The sequence below is a fragment of the Dromaius novaehollandiae genome, chromosome 1 (assembly GCF_036370855.1).
Source record: "Dromaius novaehollandiae isolate bDroNov1 chromosome 1, bDroNov1.hap1, whole genome shotgun sequence".
Taxonomy (NCBI): Eukaryota; Metazoa; Chordata; class Aves; order Casuariiformes; family Dromaiidae; genus Dromaius; species Dromaius novaehollandiae.
This window is the reverse complement of record NC_088098.1, coordinates 216,657,431-216,682,083: the sequence shown is the minus strand read 5'-3', so window position 1 is coordinate 216,682,083 and position 24,653 is coordinate 216,657,431. Positions and strand designations below refer to the sequence as shown.

Sequence of the window (24,653 nt, the reverse complement as noted above, 5' to 3'; positions counted from 1 at the left end):
AGGAGTAGTTTTATGTATTTCAGAAGCAGATTGCAGCGAAACTCAACAGGAAAACTAAGCCTGTTTTTCAAATTGATTTGGACACTTAAGTTGAAAATTTGTTTTCTTAAAGATTGGAGAAAGGCTTCTGAAAACAGGCTGTCCAGCTCTGTGGCTGGTGTTAGGTGTGTCCCTCCAAAAAAATTTGCCATAGTTTGCACTATTCACCTGCAAGTTACTGCCCTGTTATATGAGGTGCAGGGAATATTTGAATGCACCTAGTCTTTTTCCTATACGAATGACTAATTTCACTTAAAACCGTACTAAAGTTAAATTGGAACAGAGTAAAAACATTTGCATGACTGCTACTGCATTTCATCCCAGGAGTTGGTAACTTCTTAAACTTAAATTCGATTGCAAGAGTATGTTTCACTATGGCCTAAGTCACTCTAACTCTTGACATTTCATCCGGGGTGCACAGAAGTTAGCTGAAACCCAGTTCAGACCAATATAAAATTGGAAATGGTTTTTATGCCCAGTTGCACATGAAGCTTGTGTTTATATACATTTGTAGTGTATATAGCTGCTTTGCAAGATAGGCCAGAGATATCTCCCATATGTAGCTTAGAGTTCATTCTCAGAAACGTTCAGCTTTGAAGAAAGCACATTTTTATGTGATTCATGAAGGGATTAAAAAAACCTGCTCCCTGTCCCAGCTCCAGAAGAATGAGATCTTTCAAAATAAACACTAATAGTTGAATCAAACAGCTGCCTGAACCAAGAAATCCTATTCAAAAAAACAGGAAGCACTAAAAAAGCTGCTTTTTTTTTGTTTTTTCCCTACATGGCGTGCAATGCTGAGCTGTCACCTTTGGCAGTAAAACGAACCAGGCTGTTGCTCTTCAGCAGTAACCAACAAAAATAAAATTCCTCAAAGCTTAGTCAGCTTGCCTCAAACGAAGTTTGGATTTTGTGTATGTGTTTAGCACGTGGCAGAATAGTTAACAAAGTTTGGAGGCTTTTACGCAGCTGCAGTTTGTGTGGGGATGCTTTGTGGTCTTCCTACTCTGTTAAAATGATTTAATTCGCCCTTTGTTTTAATGCTTTTGACAAACCCTTCTGAGCCAGAAGTAGTAAATCTTACGCGTAACCAAACTTTCGGGGGAACAGCGGTGTGGTTTCTCGTTGCGTTGCAAATGCTTTGAGAAAGTCTGTCTTCACGTGACCATCTAGAAGAAACAAAATGCCCATTTCAGCAAGTATGCAGTATTTACCCCCCCAAAACCCTGCTCCTTCTCATGTATTTTCGTGTTTCCTTGTTTCTTTACTGTTTTCCCAGTAACGGGTAAGTGTTTTGCTGGCAAAGCCTTACAGGGAAAGTCTGCTTTGAACGTACAGATTTTTTCCATCTATGTCAACTTAACTTCGCTTCAAAAAAGTAAGTGAGCGCTGGATGGAGACTCAACAAACGCTTCCTGAAAGCACTCGGCTTTCTTCTGCTCAGGGTGTTTCCTCTAGGACGTTCGACCCGGAGCTCCAGCGTATTGACGGTGATTTATAATAAAGGTTGTTGTAAGCCCTGCTCTTTGTAGTCCCTCTCCGGAGGCCAAATCCAGCGCTGGTCCCTGGCAAGCCGGCGGATGCTGCAGCGTGGGAGGTTAAAACCTGATGCGTATTTTCCCCCTTTTACACTTGCGTGCGTTCCTGTGTAAAAAAAGATGCTGTTGACCTTGGCAGGCCGCGGGAGGCCAGCCCGTAAATGGAATTTGTAGAGCTGTTGCAAAAATCACTTGGCTGGCAATTACTGAAAGACTTGCTGCAGCGTATCGCAGGCTGCGCTTTCACGTCGCCCCGGAGAGCAGGTCGTGTTCAGCGCTCAAAAACCATCCGTCCACCTTTGCCGTGTCGTGCCTAGCTTTGCTCCGAGTGTCAGTATTTTGTCGTGACATAACTTGTTCGGCAAAACTTGCAGTATATTTTCTTTTAATGAGCTGTAAATAAGAAAACTGCCTAGAGGGCTTGCCATCTCTGTCTTTATTTGACCTGCTACAATAACGTAACGAGCTGAAGGAATCAATATCCCACCACGTACCCGGTTGACTGACTTTCTGATATAATACCGAAATGCATAATCTTGGGAGGGAATACCATTTTTTCCCCCACTATAGATGCCAAAAGAAGTTCACCATTTATTTTGTATTTATGCAGTGCTACTGTTATATATTAACATGATTGGGAAACCTTTATGTTGCCTGGAGGACAACAAATACATTGCAACTATTATGTGTTTTCTTCAAAAGGAGAGAATAATGTCTTTGGGGGAACGGGTTATGTTTTGTATTAACTGTGACTTTAAATAGTACCGTTATAAGTAACATTTGTATAGAATAAGTGCAGTACTTGCAAAGTTATAAATAAAGTTTGCAGTTGTTACGATTACTGCGAACGTGCAACTGGATGCTTTTAATTGTTAAAGGATATAGTTTCTTGCAGCGATTAGGTTACTGGCTCATATTCAAGCCTCAGCGTCATCCGATAGCAGCAGACGAGCGGCGGTTTCGGGCCCCGCGTACGTGTATTGCAAAGCGCCTCCGCTCAGCGGAGCCTCTTGCTGCTTCAGCAGACCCTTCCGCCAGTGAATCGCCATGAAATTTTACCTTTTTTAGCTCCTAGACCCAAATCAGGATTGAGGCCGTTTAGTATAATCGTGTTTTTTTGTTGTCCATAAGGTCTCGGCATGTTTGGAGAAGAGATGAGCGAAGGGCTTTGGGCGAGGATGCTGGGTTTGGCGCTGAATCTCGCTTGCGTAGTATATGCAAGATAAATGAGATATACAAATGCTATATTTACATCTTCATATGCTTAACCAAGCTATCTTGTTGCTTTTAAACCTGCATTTATTCTTCTATTGGTTCTCTTTTTTTGTGCTTTTGATATAACTGTGGCCCGTGTCCTTATTCTTTGCTCAGGCCGGCTTTCGGCACCAGACCCTGTATAGAGAGCAGAGCTTTGTGCAACAAACTGCTGTGTTTTCTGTGTCAGTAATGCTGTTTTCCCTCTCTCTGTGTGCCGACTTTGCAAATGATTTTAATTGAGAGAATTTCTGGAGCAGCCCACACGCTGAAAATTAAAGCGTGTTTTTCCTCCTCGTGTTGGAAAACCAGGACCAGATGTTTTACGAACAAGTATTTCTAGACATGATACATTAATTTCCATGATGTTTCCTGTGGCTCTCAGCTGACTGCTCGGCTTGGGCTCCTGGGAAGCAGACCACGCGTAGCGCGAGCCAGTTAGAAACCAGGGGGGGACCCTCAAATTTGCCTTAATTTACAATTAGTCATTAATAAAGCATTAGCTATATAGGATAGCAATTTCTTTTTGTTACAGCAGCCTCCATGTATGCTAAAGTAGGAACGGATGTAAACCATACTTGAATGAAAAGGAGCGGGAGAAATATAAATAATATAAATAATAATAAATAATGGGAAGATGGCAAGTGTATAACAGCGTTGCCTTTGATTTGAAGGGCTCGCCTATTTTCACATGAGATAAAATGTTTATTCAAAATTTAATCCAGGCACAGGGCCAAAGTACAGCACACGTCACCATTGCCCAAACTGCATTTATAGAAACTTGTATTTTTCCAGCAGATTGACTTCAGCTTTTATTTAGACTTCTATAGCTAGCTTTTAATCATCATTTCTTCCCTAAATAATTTTTTTTTATAAACTGCAGCGAATCTATTGTGCAGAGTACACCAGATGGAAGCTGATTCCCACCCCCACCCCCAAATATTTCCCTGCAGCTTCATTTTGTGACTTGTGGTCATAGGTGCATCAGCCTTTTAATAGCGTAAATCCTCAGTAAGCAGCTCTTTTTTTGTCTTTTTTTTTTTTCCATCAAACTATATGCTGTTGCTCTTAAATGACATCTCTGAAGTACATTAGCCACTGTTTCAGGTCTTGTGTAAAAAAATATATAGCCATCCAGCAGCTGAGCTGTAGCTTCCAATAGTTTTTTTTTACAGTGATGCATTTAAAATACAGATGCCTATTCTTCAATCAAGAAATACAGTTGAATTAAGACGTAAATTGATTACAGCTCTGATTCTTCCACGTGTTTGCTTTGTTTGTCTGCTTTTTTGCTGTTACTTGAGAATCCTATGGTGAATGTTATTTAGTGATGGTTTCCCTCTGTTATTTTTTAAGGAAAAAACTTGCATCGAATTGTTGTTCAGTTACTGGTATATCAGTAATTGTAAATAGTAAAAAATTCTGAAGGGTATTGGCCAATTCATTTCTGTCTACTGTTGTCTCCTCACTGATTTTTACCTTATAATATGACAAATCTAATTTGTTTTAATAGATCAATGCCGATGCAGAAAAAGAAGAAGGCGAAGAGTTTGAAGACAGCATGGATGTCTTTGATGACAGTAGTTCTAGTCCTTCTGGTACTCTAAGAAATTATCCTCTGACCTGCAAAGTTGTTTATTCATATAAGGTTTGTGTTTTTTCAAAATTTGTGTCCGATTATAAGAGGAATTTTGCAACAAAGAAATAATAGGCGTAACTATGCGTGTGAAATTTTGTCCGAGTTAGGACTTTAACGTTTGGCTCAATAATTGGGCAAATTAGATGTGTCTAGCATCTAGCTGTGAAAAACCTGCAAAAGTGTAAAATTCTTGAAGCTGTGAAATACATTTAAACTAGAGTTCAGCAAAGTACTGAAGTCCATGCCTGAACTGAAGCACGTGGAGATGGTCCTGTCTGATTTCAAGGAGACCTGCTGCATGTCTGCCAGTAGGAGATGTTTTAATTTTTGTCACCGAGTCGACGTGTCTATATTAGAAATGCTCTGTCAATGGTAGGCATGCCTGTACGCTGCGCCACAAAGCTGCTCTTTGTACCGTTACAGTGAAACCACCATTCATGAGTTAAAGCTTTGCTGACAAACTGCATTCACGCTATTTACATTTGCTCGCACCATTAGGTCAGTAAATCACACCGCTTCAGTGGCCAAAGCTAGTCACAGATACGGTCTTAGAGTATGGAGTAATTAGGGTTGCAAAAGCAAATAGGCTTCGACACGCTGGTTGGTATTCAGGGCGCTTCCTTCTATCCTCTTGACTGGAAAAGGCCTTTTGAATATCAGCAGTTGTACAGAAGAACCTTTCTTAGTAAGTTTTTAAGTATACCGCATCAGAAATTTTGGGGGTTTTAACATCAGTTTTAACAAATCTCAGGATGACGATGTTTCTTATACTGTCTGTCCCTCGTGCCTGAAAGCACTTCTCTTTCGTGATCTTCCTCTTCTATGCTTTAGGCTTCTCAGCCAGATGAACTGACCATAGAGGAACATGAAGTATTGGAGGTTATCGAAGATGGAGATATGGAAGATTGGGTAAAGGTATCGTTTTCTGAACTCAGCTTCTTTTCACTATTACACTTTGAAACAGAACTTGGGAGAGGAAAAAGTATATGGACTGTTCTAACAGAAGTACGCAAAAGCAGAGTGCCTTTTTATGTCTTTTATTTACAGGCACGGAACAAGGCAGGTCAAGTGGGTTACGTTCCGGAGAAGTATCTGCAGTTCCCAACGTCCAGCAGTCTGCTGAGTATGCTGCAGTCCCTTGCGGCACTGGATAGTCGGTCGCACACCTCAAATAATTCAACTGAGGCTGACCTAGTCTCAGGCAACCTAAACGGAGACTCCAGCGGTAAATACCATTAAATAGTCTATTAAGTTTGTTCGTGAAAGAACTCTGTAGATCGAGTTTGAAGGTCACGCGTGACAATTTCTCATATTTGGCATGTATCCGAGTGCAACTCTTCTCCTTAATCTTCTATCTCACATCAAGAATCTGTGTAATTTACCTGGGTATCTCATGAAACTGAGATTAACATTGGGCTAAAGGAAAACTAAAATGATTTGAGTGAGCAGTTATGTACAGTACTTAATTTTTTTTTTCTAAACTCATGCCGATTATGCTTTTTTCTTTCTGCCTTTCTTCAGTCTGTTTTGTAAAAGCACTTTATGATTATGAGGGCCAGACAGATGATGAGCTGTCCTTCCCCGAAGGAGCAATCATCCGCATCTTGAACAAGGAGAATCAAGATGATGATGGCTTTTGGGAAGGGGAATTCAATGGACGTGTTGGGGTGTTCCCATCTGTATTAGTTGAAGAACTTACAGCCTCAGAAAATGGAGAGACTCAGTGGATTGGAGATATTCAGGTATGTGAAAAGCTAAAGTGCACGTTTGCATGTATGGCACCAGTTTGGTAGAACATTTTCCTGTAAGAAACCTAGTTTCTGCAGGCTTTTCACTCAGTGATGGGCTTTGACAAACTCCAGCCTTTTCTTTGGCTATTAATGTAGTAGATGTTACGAGAATGTGACATAATTGTTGTGCTAGCCACTGGAGTCCCATGTTTCCTACAAAGTAACTTCTACAGTATTTTTATTCTTCCATTTGAGAAGACAATCATGAAAACTGAGAATTATCTTCAGCTACGTTCCTGGACGTGCAGTTGCTCTGCTCTGGTTGAGGCACGCAATAGCTTTGCAGACCTGGACGCAAAAATGCCAAAGTGCAGCCAATATTAAAACCAGTAGGAACGTCTTAGGCTTATCAAAACTAACTGACGGGGTTTTCATAATGCTTTCTTGATAAACTACACGGCATCCGTTCTGTGCCATGCAATATTAATACTAATTTTTGTTTCGTATTGGTGCCATGGCAGAATTATGGGTACATACATGAGTATCATTACTCCTTCATATTTCTGTTAGCATTTAAATGACATATATGTAACTTAGTTGTGATAAACTCATGAGCTGAACATTTTTTGTGTGACTGTATGTGGAGAGGCATGTTTGGCCAAATGACTGGTTTTGGATAACCTTCAAAAGGTCTGTCTAAATTATATCTGGGAAAGGATGAAAATTTTGCTCAGTGGCAACCTGTGATTTTAAAAAACACAATCACTGCTGGATATCTTGGCTTTCTCTCTCAAACATACCTGACAGCAATTTTATTTGACAGATAGTTTTTCACTAGAGGAAAGTTGCTAGCATAGAAATGTGTCAGATAACCTATTTCATCTTGGTGTAGTCATAAAAATTGTTGAGGAGTGCAGCTCTCTGCAGCATCTCTCTCTTTTTAACACAGGTATCCCCAACTCCAAAGCCTAATAACGCCCTGCCGCCGTTGCCACTGTATGACCAACCGCCCACCAGTCCATACCATAGTCCTGATAAAAGAGGTTCCCAGTACTTCCCCAGATCGCCGTCAACCAACGGTAAGAAAATTGGTGATAATGAACATTTCAGCCAAATGTTTAATTTAGTATTTTCACGTTTCAGAAGCAAAAAAAAAAACTTTCTTTGCAATATGAAGCTAACTCAGCAATACCAAATGGCCTGTTTATGGTGGATTGCTTAATCTTTCAGAAAACAGCTTCAGTTCAGAGTCTCCTGGATTCTCGCAGCCTCCACGGCTTCCTCCTGAAACCTCTTACGGCAAACTGCGACCCGTAAGTTTGAGATGCTGCTGTGCTTATTGATTCTGCAGTGTTACCAAACCAGGTGCTATCAGCAGTCCAGGTAAATCAGGAAAGCTACACTGAAAGCGGTGGGATTCTGCTGATACAGCTCTGTGTTCTGCAAATCCGATTGCTAAGTATAAAAACACGGTATCTCGGAAGACTAGCTCAAGGAAAGATGTGTTCCCTCCTCGTTGGTTTTACCATAAATGTGTCAAAAAGCTATAGAACATGAGAGCTATATGAGATAAGTAAACACTGGAACAAAACACAGCTGCCCTTGTTTAAACAGTAAGTCATTGTGTTTAAAGATGACCTTGAATCTCATCTGTACCCTCTCTTTTTATCTAACCTGCCTGTCTTTATCTACCTTTATAGCTTTAATATCTGTGTGTCTCTGTGTGAGGCACATGAATCATGAAATCTAACCGGGGAGGAAATTTTTACATCTCTGCTGATGGTAAAAAAAAGACTTCAGTTGCTAATCTTGCATTGCTTCTTGCAGGCTTTGCGAGATTGCTTCTGTTCTTGCATACCTGTAATGCCCCCTAAAGAGAGCTAGAAAAGAGGAGCTAAATAAATGCTAGAGCAGTTTGATCACATGATTTGTACAGTTACTTTTTTCCCAGAGATTGTGCTGTCAGCCGCACAATGTGTCGGCAGACAATTCTGCTTGCCAGCAGTTTGACATAAGGTAGGATCCTTGGGACTCCGTTGCATTTAGGGCTAAGTTTGTTTTAAAACCCTTTGATGTGAATGTTTCAGATTAAAATCTCTCAGTGATAAGATCCTTTGTTTTGTGATGTCTTTGCTGCCTAAAAAGAGAGATTTTGCCAAAAAAAAAGAAAGAAAAAATTTGGTCAGTTAGAACTTTCCAAATCCATCTGCCAGGCTTAATTTTAAAATGAAGTTCTGGGGATTTCCAAGTCCTAAATCAAATCATACTAAGATTTAAGAGCTGTATTTTCCTAGCATTCTCAATGAATAATAAAGTTGCAGAAAAAGTGTTTTTAGCATTGCCTTTCTTAACCATGTAGCACATGTAATGACGGTTGTCTAACTAAACTTCAAAGCAGGATTTTGTGTTTCTGCACCTGAATGCCTCTTGTTCACATCAGCAGAGCCCACAGGTTTCACTGCTGTTACATGCTAAGGCTGAATATTCCAGCAGTCACTGAGTTGACGTTATTCACTGAAATATGCAAGGCAGAGATAGTGCTGCATCATTAAGTATTGAAGTATTGATCAGAGAGGTTGCACATTAACTTATCCCTGTTTTTGAAATACTGTGAAGTTTGCTATGACATTGCTGGAATAAAGCTGGAAGCTCCGGTTCTGGCTGGGGTTGCACAGCCATTTCATACTCTGCAGGTGATGTTTTCCATAGCAAGTCACTATGGTGTACTCTGAAAACATCATAAAAATGCTGCATGAAATTCTATTAAAGCCTTATGCAATGCTCCAACAGGAGCAATAATAATTTCATTGATGTGTCCGAGTATGAAAATAGCATCAGATTTCAGATGTGTGTCACTGAGGTCAGTGATTGATTAAATGAGTAAGCTGCTTATGTGCAACAAGGTGTTCCTTCTTGTGGCTTCCAGTCCACACGACTTCCAGGCAAGGGTGTCGGCGGCTTCCAGCGCTCGATGTGGAGTCCAAAGTTCATTCTCGGTTTAGCTACCAGATTTTTCATTGATACAGGCAGAATAAATAGCATATTTTCCTCAATATATTTGCATTCTCATGACTGTTAGTCATCCTGGAGAAAAATCACCTAAAAGTGGTGACAGTTAAATTTTTTTTATCATGAAGAGCATTGATGGCTTAATTGTATTCCTTGCCTAATGTCAGAGATGACCAGAGTTCAGCTGGTTACTCACTACAGTTTTGTTAATATAATAGATACGTGTTTGCAGCATCTCAGGGTGAGCGCCCAAAGTCTCAGCTTTATTGAAGTTTTGAGATTTTGACGGTTTTCTGATGGTTCCCTTCTGGTTCTGGCTGTTTCAGGTGCGAGCAGCTCCGCCGCCCCCAACACAGCATCATCGCCGGCCAACAGAGAAGATAGAGGACGTGGAAATTACTCTGGTGTAACGATTGGACTAGTTAAGTAGTAGTGCTACAATCAAGACCAAACGCGGTGTTTGGTCGATCTCGTTTTTAGGCACCTTTGCATGATGAAGACTTTTACTAGAGCAAGAGATAGGGAGGATTTTATGTGACAGTGACATGGTGGACTCCTTCCCACAGTCATGAATATTTTGTGCCTTTTTTGTTTTGATTTGTATATATCATTCTTCCTCTCTTAGCACAAACCAAGATGGGCCAAACAGCGAGCAGAGGATCGCCTTGGAGCAGGTTTCTCTCTTGGCTGAAGATGGTCAATTTTTATATGGAGGCTTAGGAAAGAGCCTCATTCATGCAACTTAGTCATAGCATACTTATATCACGTGCATTAGTACAGTATATTACTGTTGCCATAGGAATGTGTTAAAGATTGTCGATTCTTCAAGTAGCGTTACTTGTCTGATTAGGTATTAATCAGATCTTACGGAATGAAAAAGGGAACTGAAAAATAAGTATAAGGAGAGGCTGGCTCCTCTTTAATCCCCTTGAAGAAGGAAGAAAAAGGAAAATAATCTTATAAGGAAAAGCGATGCAGATCATATGGCGTTAATTACATTAATGCACACCTCTTCGATAATTAACAGTTAAACAGAACTAAATGTTCTTTGTATTAATATTTATGCAGTACATTTAGTAATAGAGTATCTAATATGGAGGTGCTGAATTAGTAGCAACATCTTGTTCCATAGCATAAACCAACTGGTAGAAAAGTAAGTGAGATTTTGTCTAGATCTGGAAATTGAGCTTCATTTTTTTTTTTTTCTTAGCAGATTTTGGCTTTTTTTTTTTTTTTTTTTTTTAATACTTGGGTCACTCTTATCCCAGTTATTGCCGTGTACTTTATTATCCAACATTAGCAGTGTATCTTTGTCATCAGAACATCTGGCTAGAGTTAGAAGTTACAGTTAGCATATTTACATGCAATATATAGTTTTTGCATTGGATGGTCCTGTAGCATTTTCCTGTGCAAAGCCCGTTAACTAGCCAAATCCAGAGAACCAGGAAAACCTCTGGTTTATTCCAAGCCTTCAGACCACCTTTGTGGCCAAGAGGAACGTAACAGACTACTCTCAAATGACTCTTAGGCGAGAAATAGAGAGTAAAAGAATTTCAAAGCTAATTTTAAATCAGAGATCTCCGAAAAGGAAACTGCTTTCTTTTGTTCGTTTAAAAGGAAAGGGAAGAGGGTATTGTGAGTTGTAACATGAAGAGAAATGGCCAGGGGAGAGGGGAAAAGTGACAACAGGTTTTTCTTTATATATGATCACTAAATTATTCTCAGAATAGCGATATCCATCAGATCAAAGCTTCAATTAAAACGCATCACAAATTTGTTGTTTTAAGCTGTTATATGGGTTATATTGAATGCGCTCTTATGTGTTCACCTTTTTTGTTTTCTTTTTCCTAAGCCAGTGCATTTTCTACCTTTAGTTTACTAACAAGGGCTATTTTTGAGGCTGCATTTACAGAATCATCTAACAAGATTTTATCATAAATTTTGCACATACTTGTAAATCCCAACTCAAGCTGGGTCTCTGAAACGTTAGCATTTGCCAATCTCCTTTCCCAGTGGGATCTTTAACCAAGAGTGGGGCTGTTTGAAGAAAAAAATTCATTGCTCAGTTATGAAATCAGTGACTGTCCAATGAAGAGTCTTTTCCATATTTTTCATTCTGTTGCACCTCTTGTCCTGTTGATCTGTTTGAGGTCTTTTTATGTGTTTATCAAACTTGTTCTTAAGTTTAAAAAAAAAAAAAGTTTTTAAAAAGATTTAACTGTTTGCAAAAATTTTGAAAGCTTCACAATGCAGAAGAAAAGCAAGCGTTGCCATAATGTTCATGTTCGATTTCTTTGGCCAGTTTTTCTGTGTCCTTCATGCCTGGACTTTCAAAATTCAGAAAGTGTTATTTAAAGTCTCTTTAGTTGTATTTTAAAATATTTTCTGTAAGAGCTGCTAATTTTATTTAAAAAAAAAAGAAGAAAAGTTGTAAAAATATGCCTCCTTTTTAACTATGATTTCTTCATACAGGGCATGTATTCGACGTATCATCGTGTACAGCGTCAGTACACTGAAAGCATAGGTGCAAATGCTTTCTTTATATTGGCTGTAAAAAGTTTGTATTTATTATGTATAAAAAGTTGAATAATAAAAAAGTGGAACTAAATCCATGAGGTTGCCTTGATATAAAGCACTGCTGCATGTATGGGAAAATGTCATTAGATGATTTACTCTGGACTCAGAGCTGTAACTGAGAGAGAACTTTGCATTTGGGGATAAAGCTAGAAAGGAGTTTTTTGTGGGTATCATTTTCGTGTGCTGCTCTTTTACAAAGAAATTTGAATCTCCTGCTCAGGAAAACACGTAGGCATATACTGAAAGTAATCTTACTTCAAGGTGGTATTTATGTGAGGAACAAAATTACGTGAAAAATTGGAGAGCCAGTAACAAAGCTTCAGTTGTCAAAATAATTCCTTAATATCCTTTGTGCAATTAGGATAATTGCACGAAGAAAGCGAGGGAGTGTGATAATAACTCTTCAGTGTGACTGCGCTGTAATAGGGCCGATTTGCCTAATTGTGTGAGGAGTATTTGCACGGCATCACAGACCTCGCGAGCCTTCGGATGCCTTTATGCCCTGGGTTTCCATGTTATTTTCTTGCAGCATGCAGGATCGACCCTTCTGTGGCCAATGCCTCGCTTTGCTAATTTTAGTTTCTCAAAGGTAAGTGCTTTTTGCATTAGGTGCTAAATGATATGTGAGGTCTGCGTGTTGATTTGCTCCTGATTTTTGCTTTAAGTTGCTCGGAAGAGACTGTATTTTACGCTCCTTGAGCGAAGCTTGGTGCAGCAGGGCTCCAGCCTGCCTGGCCTCTGGGCATTGCCGCGGTGTTAGGTTAGATATTTAATCTTTTATTTCCAGTGTTCACGCCGAACTGTTACACAGGCTTTCATCATTTTTCCCTGAACTCCTGCAGCCTCTTCCTTTGAGAAATCCCATCTTCCCCTGCTTTTTATATGCATTCACAGCGCTCCTCCAAAAATTATCGTCCTGGCTTGCTGCTTTGACCGTTTTGTCCTTTTCTTTTAGCATCTTGCTCTTTTCATCTCTCCTTTTCTTCCTGCATCACACACAAACCTCTTTGCTTGCAACTCTTTTCACTGGCAGCTTCACTTATGAATGATGTTAATTCCCAGATCCACCGGTAATGTCCCTTTCCATTTCTTCCTTTTTTTTTAACAGCCTCCCTTCATGCCTTGCCTACTTTTTTTTCCCCTTTCCTCCTCCCGAAAAGCTGGGCTGCGATGACACGGACCCACTAGGCATTGACCGTTCAGCAGGTCATCACATCATTCTCGCCGTTAGCACGGAGATTAATTATCCCCATGAAAGTCTCGTCACCCCGAGAGGCGTCACGGACCGAGTGGCCGGTCTCCGTTTTGTTTCACGGAAACATTCAAAGAAGCGTAGACGCGTAGGTGTGTTTTTTTCCCCGTATAATACAAGTATCTCTCACTGTTAATAAGAAGGAGACCAAACCCCCCGTTGCCTTCTCCAGAATAAAGCATCTTTTGCTTCTCTGCCCATAATAACCTGCTCAGAGGACAGGCTGCTCTGCAACTTGCACTTTTTTCCTGCTCAATCTTCCAGCAAGGTCCTTATAATTAATGACCTGCAAATCTCAGCATGGGAGAGGCAGACGGAGCAGGAAAAATGCTTTAATTGGCCTTTCCTTGCGTTCAGCCTCCCAGGAGGCTTGGGAGGGGAGAAGGTGTTGCTGCGGAAAGAGTCCCGTTTCCCCACCTTTTTGCCCATTTGCAGATCCGACGGTGTACGTAAAAACGATGGAAGGAAATGTGCTGCCGCCGCATGCCGTCCGTCCGACCAGTTCTCTGCTGGGGGTGAACTGGGGATACTGGGACCTTAGCTCAGGGCACACGGAGAGGTTGCAGAAAGCAATAAAAGGCAAGAAAACTTACCCGAAGTCAGGGAGGCAGCAAATGAGCCAATAAAAAACGCAGCTAGGCAAATGCTGACGTGCTCGCTATACCGAGCGGCTCCCTCCCCGCGGCGTTCCCCGGGGGACCGAGGATTGCGAACCCGGTAGAGGGATCGCCGTGGCAAGCGAGCCTCTGCATTGCAGGCGCGGAGGTCATTCCAGCCAGAAAACAACCGCGCCGCAGCGATTTCAGGGCTGCGCCGGGGAAAGCGAGAAAAAAACCCTCCTCGCTGGGTAGCGGAGTTGAATTGCAATAACCAGCTGGCATCTGCAGTGAAGAACCATCACAGTTCACAGGGAGGAGAGGATGAGAGTGGATGTGCAGGGGGTCTGAGCGCGGTTGTGCTACAACTGTACTTGCCTGCATAAATTGAAGAAGACTGCCAGCAGCAGGTAGACGGGCTGTAGTTTAACATGCTGAAATGTGCTCTAAAACCCTGGGGAAACCTTAGTCTCTCTTCCCTCCCCCTCCAGAAATATACCCTGGAATTAATTTTATCTGGAGCAGCCCAAGATTTAGCTTATACTACCTACAACAGAACCAGAGGGAGATAAAATCGAGACCGGCTCAGTGAAAAGAGTATCTCCTAGTCAATTATTAAGACTATTTCTTGCGTTCGGCTGTCACCGAGTTTTCTGTCCGTGTGTGTGAGCAAGCATCCCCTCTTGCAAAAACTGTCGCCGCTCGCGTCCCCGCTGCTTGGCAGCCTCAGCGATGGCCAAGGGTTGAACGGGTTTTACAGGAGGCTTTGGCTTCTCCTAGATCGTTGCACCCATCGGGACAAAACCGTGACCGTGTGAACATCTAAGTATTCCCTCGGGTTGCGTGGGGTTTGCTGTAAAGAGCAGGGGCAGATGTGGCTAAGCCGGTATGGAAAGGTTGCCTTTTTAGTACCTCGTCTTCTAAAAGCTATTCGACCTCAAACCTGCAAGCTAAGAGATAGAAGCTGTTTCTTCAGCTCCTCTGGTTCTTCTTGCACCTAAATATATCATTTCAGACAAAAAAGTCTCTGGATTTGATGCAAATGGAAATACCAATTGGAACTTACTTTGCAGATTTGGATTTTAATATCCTCTAACATTTGCAATGACTGTTTCTACTCCAGAACAGGATACCCAGGGACGGAGCAGACTGTGGGTCCTTGGTCATCTCCTGAGCTTTGCCAGGAGAAATCCTGCTCCTGAAACTAGCAGTTAGGATGGATCACTGATACGTTTTGCACAAGGCCACGAACAAGAGTCCTTGTCACGCGGTTCCTGTTAAGCAGTTGGAGCAGTTTCCTGCACTAACTGCGAGGGTGTGATCCAGCGCAGAGGAAGGCGCTTGCACCTCCTTACAGAGCCGAAAATGCTTCAGGCGATCCGCGGTTCTGTTGTGACCTGCTGGATTTCGCTGCATTGCAGCACGCGATTTCTGGTTGCATTCACAATTTGCAACGAGGATGATGACAAAATTAAGCAGCTAGTTTGAAAGAACAGGCCTGACTTAGCGGCGTTAGTGGTCACCACGAAAGTGGTCATTACCATGGTGTTACACGGTAGAAGACCCAGGGGGAACGGACCTGAGCAGGGAGGAGATGATGGTGGTGCAACATCGGACTGGAGCAACCAGGAGCAGGGCTCCAACTCCCAGCTCTCCTGTTAACCGGTGGTGTTTCTATGGACAAATTCTGTAATTTCTCTGTGCCTCGATTCCCTGTTTGTAAAGCAACCCCAACACCACCGAAAGATTTACCTTTCGCAATGGCAAATCCATAACTTCTCAGGCTGTGTGATGAAGTACCCTTCTATTTTGAGATTATTTGTGTTCCAGCCCTGAATTTTCTGTTTTTAATGCAGTGGTTTTGTTTAGATTTTTGTGTTTTAATGCAAATTCAAGAGCAATTGCCGTGAGGTATGCCTCTGCTCCTGTGTAATTAGTTTTGTCTACTGTAATTGCTTCTCCTTTCTCCATTGTTTATTGAAAGACAAATGAATTTCCAGGTCTGGTTGCACTGGGAGCGCTGACAGCAGCTTTTTTAAATCCCATAGCACAGCTATTTGTCTTTTTTTGCTCAGCCGAATCCTGCGGAGCGGGCCAAACTCAGCTTCACCTCTGTGTCCTGAGCAAACGAGTGTGCTAATTAATTTCTCTAAGGCTGGGGCCTCCCTGCTGCTTAATATGGGGCAACGCTGGAGCGAGGGCATCCGTCTGCGGGCACCACCATGCTCAGACGAGAGGGCTTCAAGCGTGGACAGAAAACAGCAACAACCTTGGATTAACTTGCTGAGTAAACTTGGATGATGAGACACGAGACGCTGATAATTTAAAAGTATAGTTACAGCATTTTTTTTAGAACCTGGTCTGTTCTTAATTTCGTGTCCTCCTTGTAAGACTATCTTGGTTTCTGAGAAATGAGGATATGGTGCACTGCACGATGTGTTTTTCTATTTGTGCTCTTGGTTTATTGCCCCAGGCTTACCGTTTCAGTGGAGCGAGCGGAGATGGTTCTGAAAGAGAAGAATTAGCGTTTTTCTCAAAAATGAGATGACAAAAATTACTGCTGCTGCTGCTTAGGAAGAAGGAACGGCTGCTCCATACGAGCGGCGAAGGAAGAGCAGAGAGGTGACAACGAGGGGACTGTGGCTGAAGAACACCGGTGGTTACTGAGTATATTAGAGCTGGAAAGCAGCACTCGACCAGCCAGCGTGTTCGGATGCCAGAGAAGAAAAATTACAAGGAGGAAAACTACTTTTGGCAGAGCTTTGGAAGAAAGACCGAGGGAAGCCGTGAGTACTTGGACTCCCCAGAAGCTCCGGTGAAAGGATCTCCGCAGCCTTTTTTGGATTCTTGAGCCAGGAGAGCAGAGGCAAAGCCAGACAATAATCGCTTACTGAGGTGTGAAAGTGGTAGGAGCTTTCTGAGGCCACGGTTCAGCGGTGAAGCAGCTTTAGGGCACCCTGTGCTAGTCCAAGAGTGCCAACGGCCCCGTAATGCGGAGTACGGATAAACTTCTGCCGCCGGTTTAGTAAGGTTTGGTGGGTTCACTTTTGTACCAGCATGCCTAATCCCGGATCAGGTGTTATCTGTGTCGTTCCAACTATGTGCCGAATCAGGCATTGCGTGTCCTCTCCCAGGCAGCACCGAGACAGAAAGCTGGCTTAGGTTGTCGCTAAGTCAGCAGAGACGTACCTGTGCCTGGTCGGGTTCAGCTTTGCACTGGGCAGTGCCCCGCTCTGGTACTGATACTTGTGGAATGAAAACGCAAACTGGGAAAGGCGTTAAAAGAGTTTTCTAATGAAGTAGACTTCATTAGGAAATGTTGATTCGGCAAAACCTGGAGAAAGAGCCATCAGCAAACCGAAACGCTTCGCTGTTTCATCTGACTTCCTCGAAACTTCAGGGAGGAGTCTACCAAACCCTGCCAGGTTTTCTCCCTGGCTTTCCTGGGAAGCATTGCTGGGAAGTTTTGTCTTCCTGAGGATCTGATCCTTGAATCCCTGCACACGCTGCGATGCTGCTGGGAGCTCCTGGGCTTCAGTTGAAGGCAGTCAAGGAGCATCGTAGCTGCAGATTGCCCGTATGGAGCTTGGACACCCGTGTATAGACAAGGACTAGCCTTGCACAGGGCCAAGAGACCCTCCATATCTAGCTGGGCTTGAGAGCTGCTGGGCTTTGCTGTCGGTGGGGGCTTCTCCTGAACTGCAGGTATCAAGGGACTCTTTTGGGACGTAGCATCCAGATTTCAGTGTTTCCACCTCTATCTCAGTTTTTTCAAAAGAACTGTGTTGCCAGAGTTTTAACAGAAAATATTGCAATTTCACAGAATCACAGAAGGGTTGAGGTTGGCAGGGACCTTTAGAGATTATCTAACCCAACCCCCCTGCTCAAGCAGGATCACCTAGAGCAGGTTGCCCAGGACTCGGTACAGTTTCATTCCAGATAAGAAACTATAAATACGTATTTTTTGACATGTTAGAGCCTTGAGCCACACCGAAATGCCACATTTTAAGCATCTCTCTGGTGAAAAGCCTGCGTAACTCTGAAATGGAAACCCGCTGCAACACAGGACCCAGCGCCAGGAGCTGTCAAGTCGAAAGATTAAAATAGGGAGTGCCGAAGACTTCGCTCAGAATCACATTTGAGGGATTGCAGGCGGAGGAGCAAGGTAGCAGGACTGAGAGGCATCGATAAATCTACAGTTGTGATCTCTTCTTTAATCCAGTCCTTGTCTCCTGCATCCGTTGCAGCAGCTGCCTTCCGATTGCCACTGGCTTTGCGAGGCGAGATATTCCCGTACCGTAAATCAGCGCTGCTTCCCCCAGCTGACGTTACTACATCCCGGCCCTTGCAACGGAGCGCCGCATTGGGAGCGAGAAGACCAAATGCCGGACAGTTAATATTCCTGGAAAGGAAATCGGCATCACACCCAATGCTCAGACTACCGCAAATTGTTGTTGAGGTCAGCGCGAATTATTACCCAAGGACGCTGACAGGGCGCGACCGCTCTCGGATAACGCGGGGGATCTCATGTTAATTCAGCTGGCGGAGCTGTTATGACTAATAGCGGAGAACTGCTGCTGCTGCTTTTGAAATTATCCGACTGAGCTAATCCAAGGATGAGGAGACGATTTATTGATTTGAAGTCCCAGCCAGACGTCGATGGAGATAATTCTAGCATGTTAAGTGTATTATTTCTGCAGAAAAGCAGGCTTGGTAAATACTTTTCTTTTATTTATTAGCCCTTGCAAAACAGTTGTGTTGTATTGCAGCTTGAATGCTGTATTTAGAGATGTGAATAGCTGCAATACCGAAAATAAGAGCTTTCTGGATGGCAGTCATCTGATATTTTTGCTGAAACCGCTCGTTTTCCAAAGCAAATAGCCACTCACAAGTGCTAACACTAGTTTGAGCTTGTCCTTTCTTTAGAGCTATTTTTAAAAGATCAAAACCAAGAAGAGGCGCTAAGTTGGAGGCTCCGCTTTTGCATTCTGCTCAGGTGTCTTTTCCCTCTTCGTGGGTCTCTCGCAAGGCAGCTTCTGAGGCCTCTGGTTAATGTCCTAGAAAATAACCTTGTGCTTAAACCAACAGCCGTTTGATCGCTGTTGCTCGCTTGCCGTTTCTTGGGGTTTACCTACGGGAGCTGGACGACGCAAGAACAAGCAGCTTCATCATGACCTTGTTCTTGCAGCGTCCTGCCCTGTCCCAAGCCAGCGAGTATTCATGCCCATTTCTCATTGCTCACATGGGGTTTTCATTCAGTCTGGCAAACTAGGGGTTATTTTTTAAAAAAAATCATATGTACATATTCTGAAGGGCAGGCTAGGACCTGAGGCTCAGCTGGCAATTGGGCCTTGGAGAGGGTTTTGCCCCATTAGTACTCAGCCTGTCCTCGTGCCAATGGCCATTAGGAGGAACTGCAGGATGGAGGTCAGCCAAGTCGAGATCGCTTAAGCGTCCCCGAGGAGCGCTGGTGTTGGATTACACGAGGAACGACTCTGGGTCTTTGATGCCTTCGTGTTTGTGCTCTGCATTGCAAAACGGCTCCGCTTCCCCTCGCCAGAACGGGGGAGACGAGGCAGCGTGAGGCTTTCCGAGGCACGGCTCCGGGGCCAGCGCCTGGGCGGCTGGAGACCTGCCCTTCCGGTGCCTCCCGACCCCGAGCAAGTCGCTTCGCCGACACTTGCCGCCAGTTCTCTTGAGACGTTTTGAAGATTATCCTTAGGATCTCGGGGACGGAGGAGCTTTGCTGGTTTCGGGCGCCGTGAGACCACGCAGATTTTTGCTCCCCATCTGGAATATTTCACCATCGGTTTTGCTTTCATTCACCATATCGCAGTCGGGCTCCTCTCTCCCTCCCCCTGCCCGTTTCAAGCAAAGGTTGGGAAAAATCCTCCATCTTCCCAGTCCCCAGACTCCCATTAAACCCCCTAAATCTGCATCGTTCTGCAGCATAATGGGTTCAGGTCTACCCGGCAGCGCGCTCCCGGGAAGGTGGCTGCGTGCCTGCGGCGGAGACGAGGGCAGCAGCCGCTGTAGGTGCTGCGTGTTTACGGAGCGACCGGATTGATGGCAATTTAATTGCTTGAGTTGGGCCAACTTGCCGTCAGCTAGCCTCGGTGTCTGCTGCTTGATGACCTAATTATACACAGGCTGTTGATGCAGCTGCAGTTTTATTCAAGGCTTTGTCACTCGACCGTAATAGTGCAAAAATAAGGCATGTTTTTGTTAGTCTATGGCCAGTTAGGACTTTGCAGATACTATTGCAACGCAGCGTTAAGCTGCCGCCCCGGCCAGACGGATGCTGTGGAAAGCGCTGGCTTAGCTGAACTGCCTCCAATGCGGCGTGGCATCTCTGTAAGGATCGTAGAAGGGGTTTGATTTCCCGGCGCTGAATTTTTCCTGCTGTAATTATTGCTTTTAATCACCTCATTACCCAGCACAGAAAGGAGCTTAAGGCTGCAGGTAGCAGCACAGTGGGGAGAAAGTATATTGAGCTTTCTGGCTATATATATATATATATTTATGTGTATATATATATATATTTTTTTTTAAACTCTGTCCCTCAGGGCCTGAAAATAAGCCTCCTGAGGAGGTCGGAAAAGAAACGCTGCAGCAGCAGGGAGAGCTGCTTGGAAGCGGGAGGACATTTCGCTTCCCCGCTCCAAACTTCTCAATACGAAGCAGCGTAGATGCCTCCCGCGGGCTCTGCTCCGGCGCGGGGCACCGACCACCCGGGCGCTTTTCCTCCCTTTCCGAGCAAGTACGAGCAAATCCTCCTGCCTTTACGCACCTGGCGCTGGGGCAGGTGAAGGCGCAAAGCCGACGCGCGAGCTCTTGGAGTTACCTCCGTTAGCAGCCAGCAGCTTCATTAAATAATAAAGAGCAGAACAATTTCCAGCTAAATAGCACATCAAGCGTCCTTATTTCGTTTCCCGTTTAGAGAGGAAGTATAAATTATTTACTAATGTGCTTAAAGCCCTCTAAGTGAATCCAGGCAATGAAGCAAAATCTTGTTTACAGGGGCAGATGCCCAAAGGAAAGTGTCGGCTTGATGAACTCGTTTGTGAACAGCCGCTAAAACGTTGCCGGCAGTTTATCAGATTTACCGGAGGTAATGGGCTGGGGTGATGATCGAGCCGGGCTGGTGGGTTGTACTTCAGTGCTTGGATAGTGGCTTGGCGATCGGCGCGATTGGGGGTTGGTGGCCTCCGGGTTGTCCATCCTGGTCCGGTCTTCGCTCCTGCCTGGCTTTGGAGGGCATCATTTGCAGAGCTCGCTGCAAATTCAGACGTGCTTTTCCAGAGCCGCGTTTCGCTCCATCAGAAGTCGGGTTTGTCCTTAATATAAACCCGAGCCGTTGCCACCCCCGGATTTCAATCAGGTAGTTGGGGTCCTTGGCCAAGCCTGGGCTACTGCCTTAGCTTGTGCTTGGCCCATATAGAAATTCAGGGGTTTGCTCTGGATTTGCATGGCCGAGTTGGACCCGACCGCCCCAGCCGGCTGCAGGGACGGAGCCGGGAGCGGGGAGCTGAGCCCTTTCGCTGCCTTCGAGCACCGCTCAAAGCTTTGCTGGACTTCGTCCCCTGCCTCCTTGCCGAGCGGAGAAACAGCAAATCCTCCTGCACGTTAATAACGCAGCAAACGCCGAGGGGCAGGGCCCGTTTCCCAGGAACTTTTCCAAAGCTGCCGGCGTCACGAGTAGCTCGGCGAGGGGATTTATAACAGGCACAGCAATTCAGCTCGAATGGTAGCAGCTGCTCCAACGGCAGCAATAAACTATAATACTCCGGCTCCTGCAATAAAACTCCCATCTGAGGCAGACTTTATAAATGCTTTACAACCGGTGCTTGCAATTCATCATATCTCTACTTGAATTACTTTCCAGGACCGGTCTACATTCATTTAATGCGAACTATCTCATTTTGTCCATCTCTGCCCTGGGTTTTATTTTCCACAGCCACTTGCTGGGAAAATTCATTAACTCTGTGGCGCATCTGATGAAATTGCTGGTCGCGAGGGTTGGTGATTTGGATGTTTTTCTCTTCTGGGCCTCGGGCTCTTGTACAAAAAGGTGGTAGGACACGGGTTGAGCTCAGAGCGTTGGCCTTGGCTGCTGTTTTTGGCGTCACGGCAGGGCCCAATGGCTTGGGACGTGGGTTAGGTTTCCCCCAAGGGCTCCAGGGAAGGCTACGGTCTGGTTTTGGGACCCCTCCCAGGCCGCGCTGGGACAACTTTGGTCCTCTGCTTCCTCACCAAGCCCTTCACCCAGGCAGATCTCTTGGGCTGTTTGTGCTCAAATTCAGCTGATTTGGGGAAGGGCCCTCGTTGCAGTGAAATGCTCTGCGAGGAGCTTGCTGAGCGTCCTCCTCCAGGGGAGGTGAAGAGAGCTTCTGCCCTTGGCTTTGCACATCCAGGAGCCCTTTGGGCTGTGGGATGTCCTTTGGCTTTTGGATTTTGTGTTCACCAAGCACAGCGGGTTGGGATATATGGGGAGGACTCACCCCCTTCCCCACCAGCTCATGGGGAGGGAGTGGGACAGAGGAAGGGGTGAAGATCACTGAGATGCTGATGGGCACAGCCTGATCTCTTCTCCCTGGAAGCTACAAAAATATATATGTCTAGTAACGTAACACATGATCCAATTCCTCTGCTCCCAGCCCGCAGCGAGATCCCGGCTCGGGCTGAGGTTTCCGCTCTGTGCTCGGTTTCCCATAGCCGCCGCTCTCCCCTGGGACCCCCGGCTATGGGAGAGCTTCCCCTCCGCTGAGAAACACAGCTGGGAGCTGATTGGCATCAGCGGGTTTTTTCCTTTAAAAGTCTCGCCTTGGTCAACATGCAGCAACTGTGTGCCTCTAGGAAAAAGTAAGATATACCCTCAAAATACCACCCGAGCTCATGATGATTTTGGAAGCACAGGGATGACAGGAAGCCCTCCGAGTCCCTTCCCTTATTGCTGGCCTTCCCATGGGGTGACGGTTGCTGCGCTTTGTCTCTGATGGAGGCTTTGGACGTCCTGCTTGGGGCAGTTGTATTCCCATCCCTGCGTTACGTGCGACTCGCGTGACCGACGTTGCACCGGGAGCCTTGCCCGGATGGCCAAGGCAGGGCGGTGAGCTGGGAGAGGGGCTCCCTGCCCTCTCTACCCACAGCAACCTGGTGCAGGCAGCGTGGTTTTCCTCGGCTGCTCTCTCCGGCTGTGAGCTGGCCCCATGCACTCTGCAAGAAGGGTGTTTCTGTCCTTCCCATGATGTCAGGGTGGAAAGCCAAGGGCTTGGGGACTTTTTCCCCCCGATATGGTGAAGGAGAATTGCTAAAGCAGGTTTTTAACGGACCCAAACTCTTTCATGCTCTGCCGTTGAATATGCTGGTGGGTTTGCAATGGCCACATCCCGGTGTCACGGCCACCAGACAGCTCTCCCCATCCTGGTCACCATTTAAGCGTTTAAAACCCACAAGCTGGATACTAAACCTGGTATGTGCAGAGCTGCGAGGGCTTGGCATGTTTCTTGGTGTGTTGGAGTTGCTCCGGCTGCGCAACGGGATGGATGCGCTCGGCAGGCGGGGGCTGAGCAGGGCCAAGCCAGTGTCAAAGCCACATCTTTGAACTTGGGTCTCCTGTGGCTCCTCTTGGCCCCGGACCTGCTGCCGACACCGAGGAGTCGGGCTGTGCTGGTGCTGCAAATCTCTGTGCACTGGTGGCTTCTCCGAAGCTGCTGACACCTTGCAGGGAGGGATGGAGATGCTGCCAGGGCATCAGCAGTTTCTCTGGCGCGACGAGTGTGAGGAGCCCTGTTTCCCCATGGGGAGCACGGGCAGGCGAGGACACTGCAAAGGTGCCTCCAAACATCACCTTTTGCCAATGTCCAGAGAAAGCACGGGGGATCCCAAAACGCAGCACGCGTGCCAACCAGGGAAGCTGCCTGCTGTCCCGGCCCCCTTCCTTGCAAAGGGCTGTCGGCCCCTCCTGGATGCTCTGAACAGGAGCCAGGTTCCTGGGGCGAAAACGCGGGGACACTGGCTTAATTGAGGTTTTTTTTCAATGGGCTTCGGCTGCCATAAACCATGTCGCTGTCTGGGGACTGAAAGGAGCAGGGGGGAGGCAGAACAGCCCCTGATTCCCGAACCTGCTCGGAGCTGGCTTCCCCCCCGCAGCGGGGAAGCCTGGCACTAAATCCCGCTGTGGCACCGGCAAGTGGCCCTCGATGGAGAGGCAGGGGAGGCCCTGGTGTGTCCAAACGTGCCGTCCGCAACGTTTCTCTCCTTTATCCCCTCTGTTTGTTCCTGCCGACACCGGCAAAAGAGAACCTGTTTTGCAAATGCAAGAGGAGTTAAAGCACTGTGTGCCAGAGATCCGCAAAGGCTGCTTGGCTCCGCAGTGCAAATGCCCCCCAGAACGGGCCCCATCGAGAAGGGGGCTGCCAAAACGGTGACAAAAGCCCCAATTCGGATCCGGGGGCCGGGTGCTGCCCGTGCAGCTCGCTGATGCTGGTGGGTCCAGATGCTGGTGCCCATGTGCGGAGTTGGCAGCACTCCTCGCGGTGCGGGAGCTGCCGGGAGGAGCGAAGGATGGCAGCAGCGGACCCTCCATAAAAGATTTGGGTCCAGGCTCTCGTCCTTGTGCTATATCCCTGGTTCCCTGCTGGTTCTTCTGCTGGCCAAAATCGCAGGACTCGCGTTCCCGAGGCCGTTTCGGCAGATGCCAAGGGCAGGCAGGGAGAGGGAGAGCCATGCTGTGACCTTCGCGCTGGAGCGGCGATTTCCCCCGCGGACCAGGAGCCTGGCAGAGGCTGAGCCTCCGTCACGACCGGAGCCGGAGCCGGAGCTGTGGGCCACATCATCGTGGCAGTCAACGGGGCCTAGTCCGAGGTCCTCAGTGCCACTCTGAGGGCACAGGCACCACGAAGGAGCGTTGCACATTTTCTGCAGGGGGGAAACTGAGGCACAGTGGTGTCTGTGCTGGTTGGGACAGTGGCAGAGCCAGCCAGGCCCTGCAGCAGAGCTGGGATCACTGGCCCCTTC

At 45.8% G+C, this 24,653-nt stretch overlaps 1 protein-coding gene across 3 annotated transcripts in view; it reads left to right on the top strand.

Annotated features, from left to right (window-relative positions):
• FCHSD2 (FCH and double SH3 domains 2) overlaps positions 1 to 11,817 on the top strand; it is a 148,457-nt gene extending 136,640 nt beyond the window's left edge. For all 3 annotated transcript variants that reach the window (XM_064505231.1, XM_064505230.1, XM_026097901.2), the window contains 7 exons: positions 4,345 to 4,479; positions 5,302 to 5,385; positions 5,518 to 5,695; positions 5,992 to 6,212; positions 7,150 to 7,279; positions 7,431 to 7,513; positions 9,536 to 11,817. In XM_064505231.1, the coding sequence (XP_064361301.1) occupies positions 4,345 to 4,479; positions 5,302 to 5,385; positions 5,518 to 5,695; positions 5,992 to 6,212; positions 7,150 to 7,279; positions 7,431 to 7,513; positions 9,536 to 9,619 (915 nt within the window). In that variant the 3' untranslated portion in view covers positions 9,620 to 11,817. The remainder of the gene's footprint in view (positions 1 to 4,344; positions 4,480 to 5,301; positions 5,386 to 5,517; positions 5,696 to 5,991; positions 6,213 to 7,149; positions 7,280 to 7,430; positions 7,514 to 9,535) is intronic.
• The last annotated feature ends 12,836 nt before the right edge of the window (positions 11,818 to 24,653 follow it).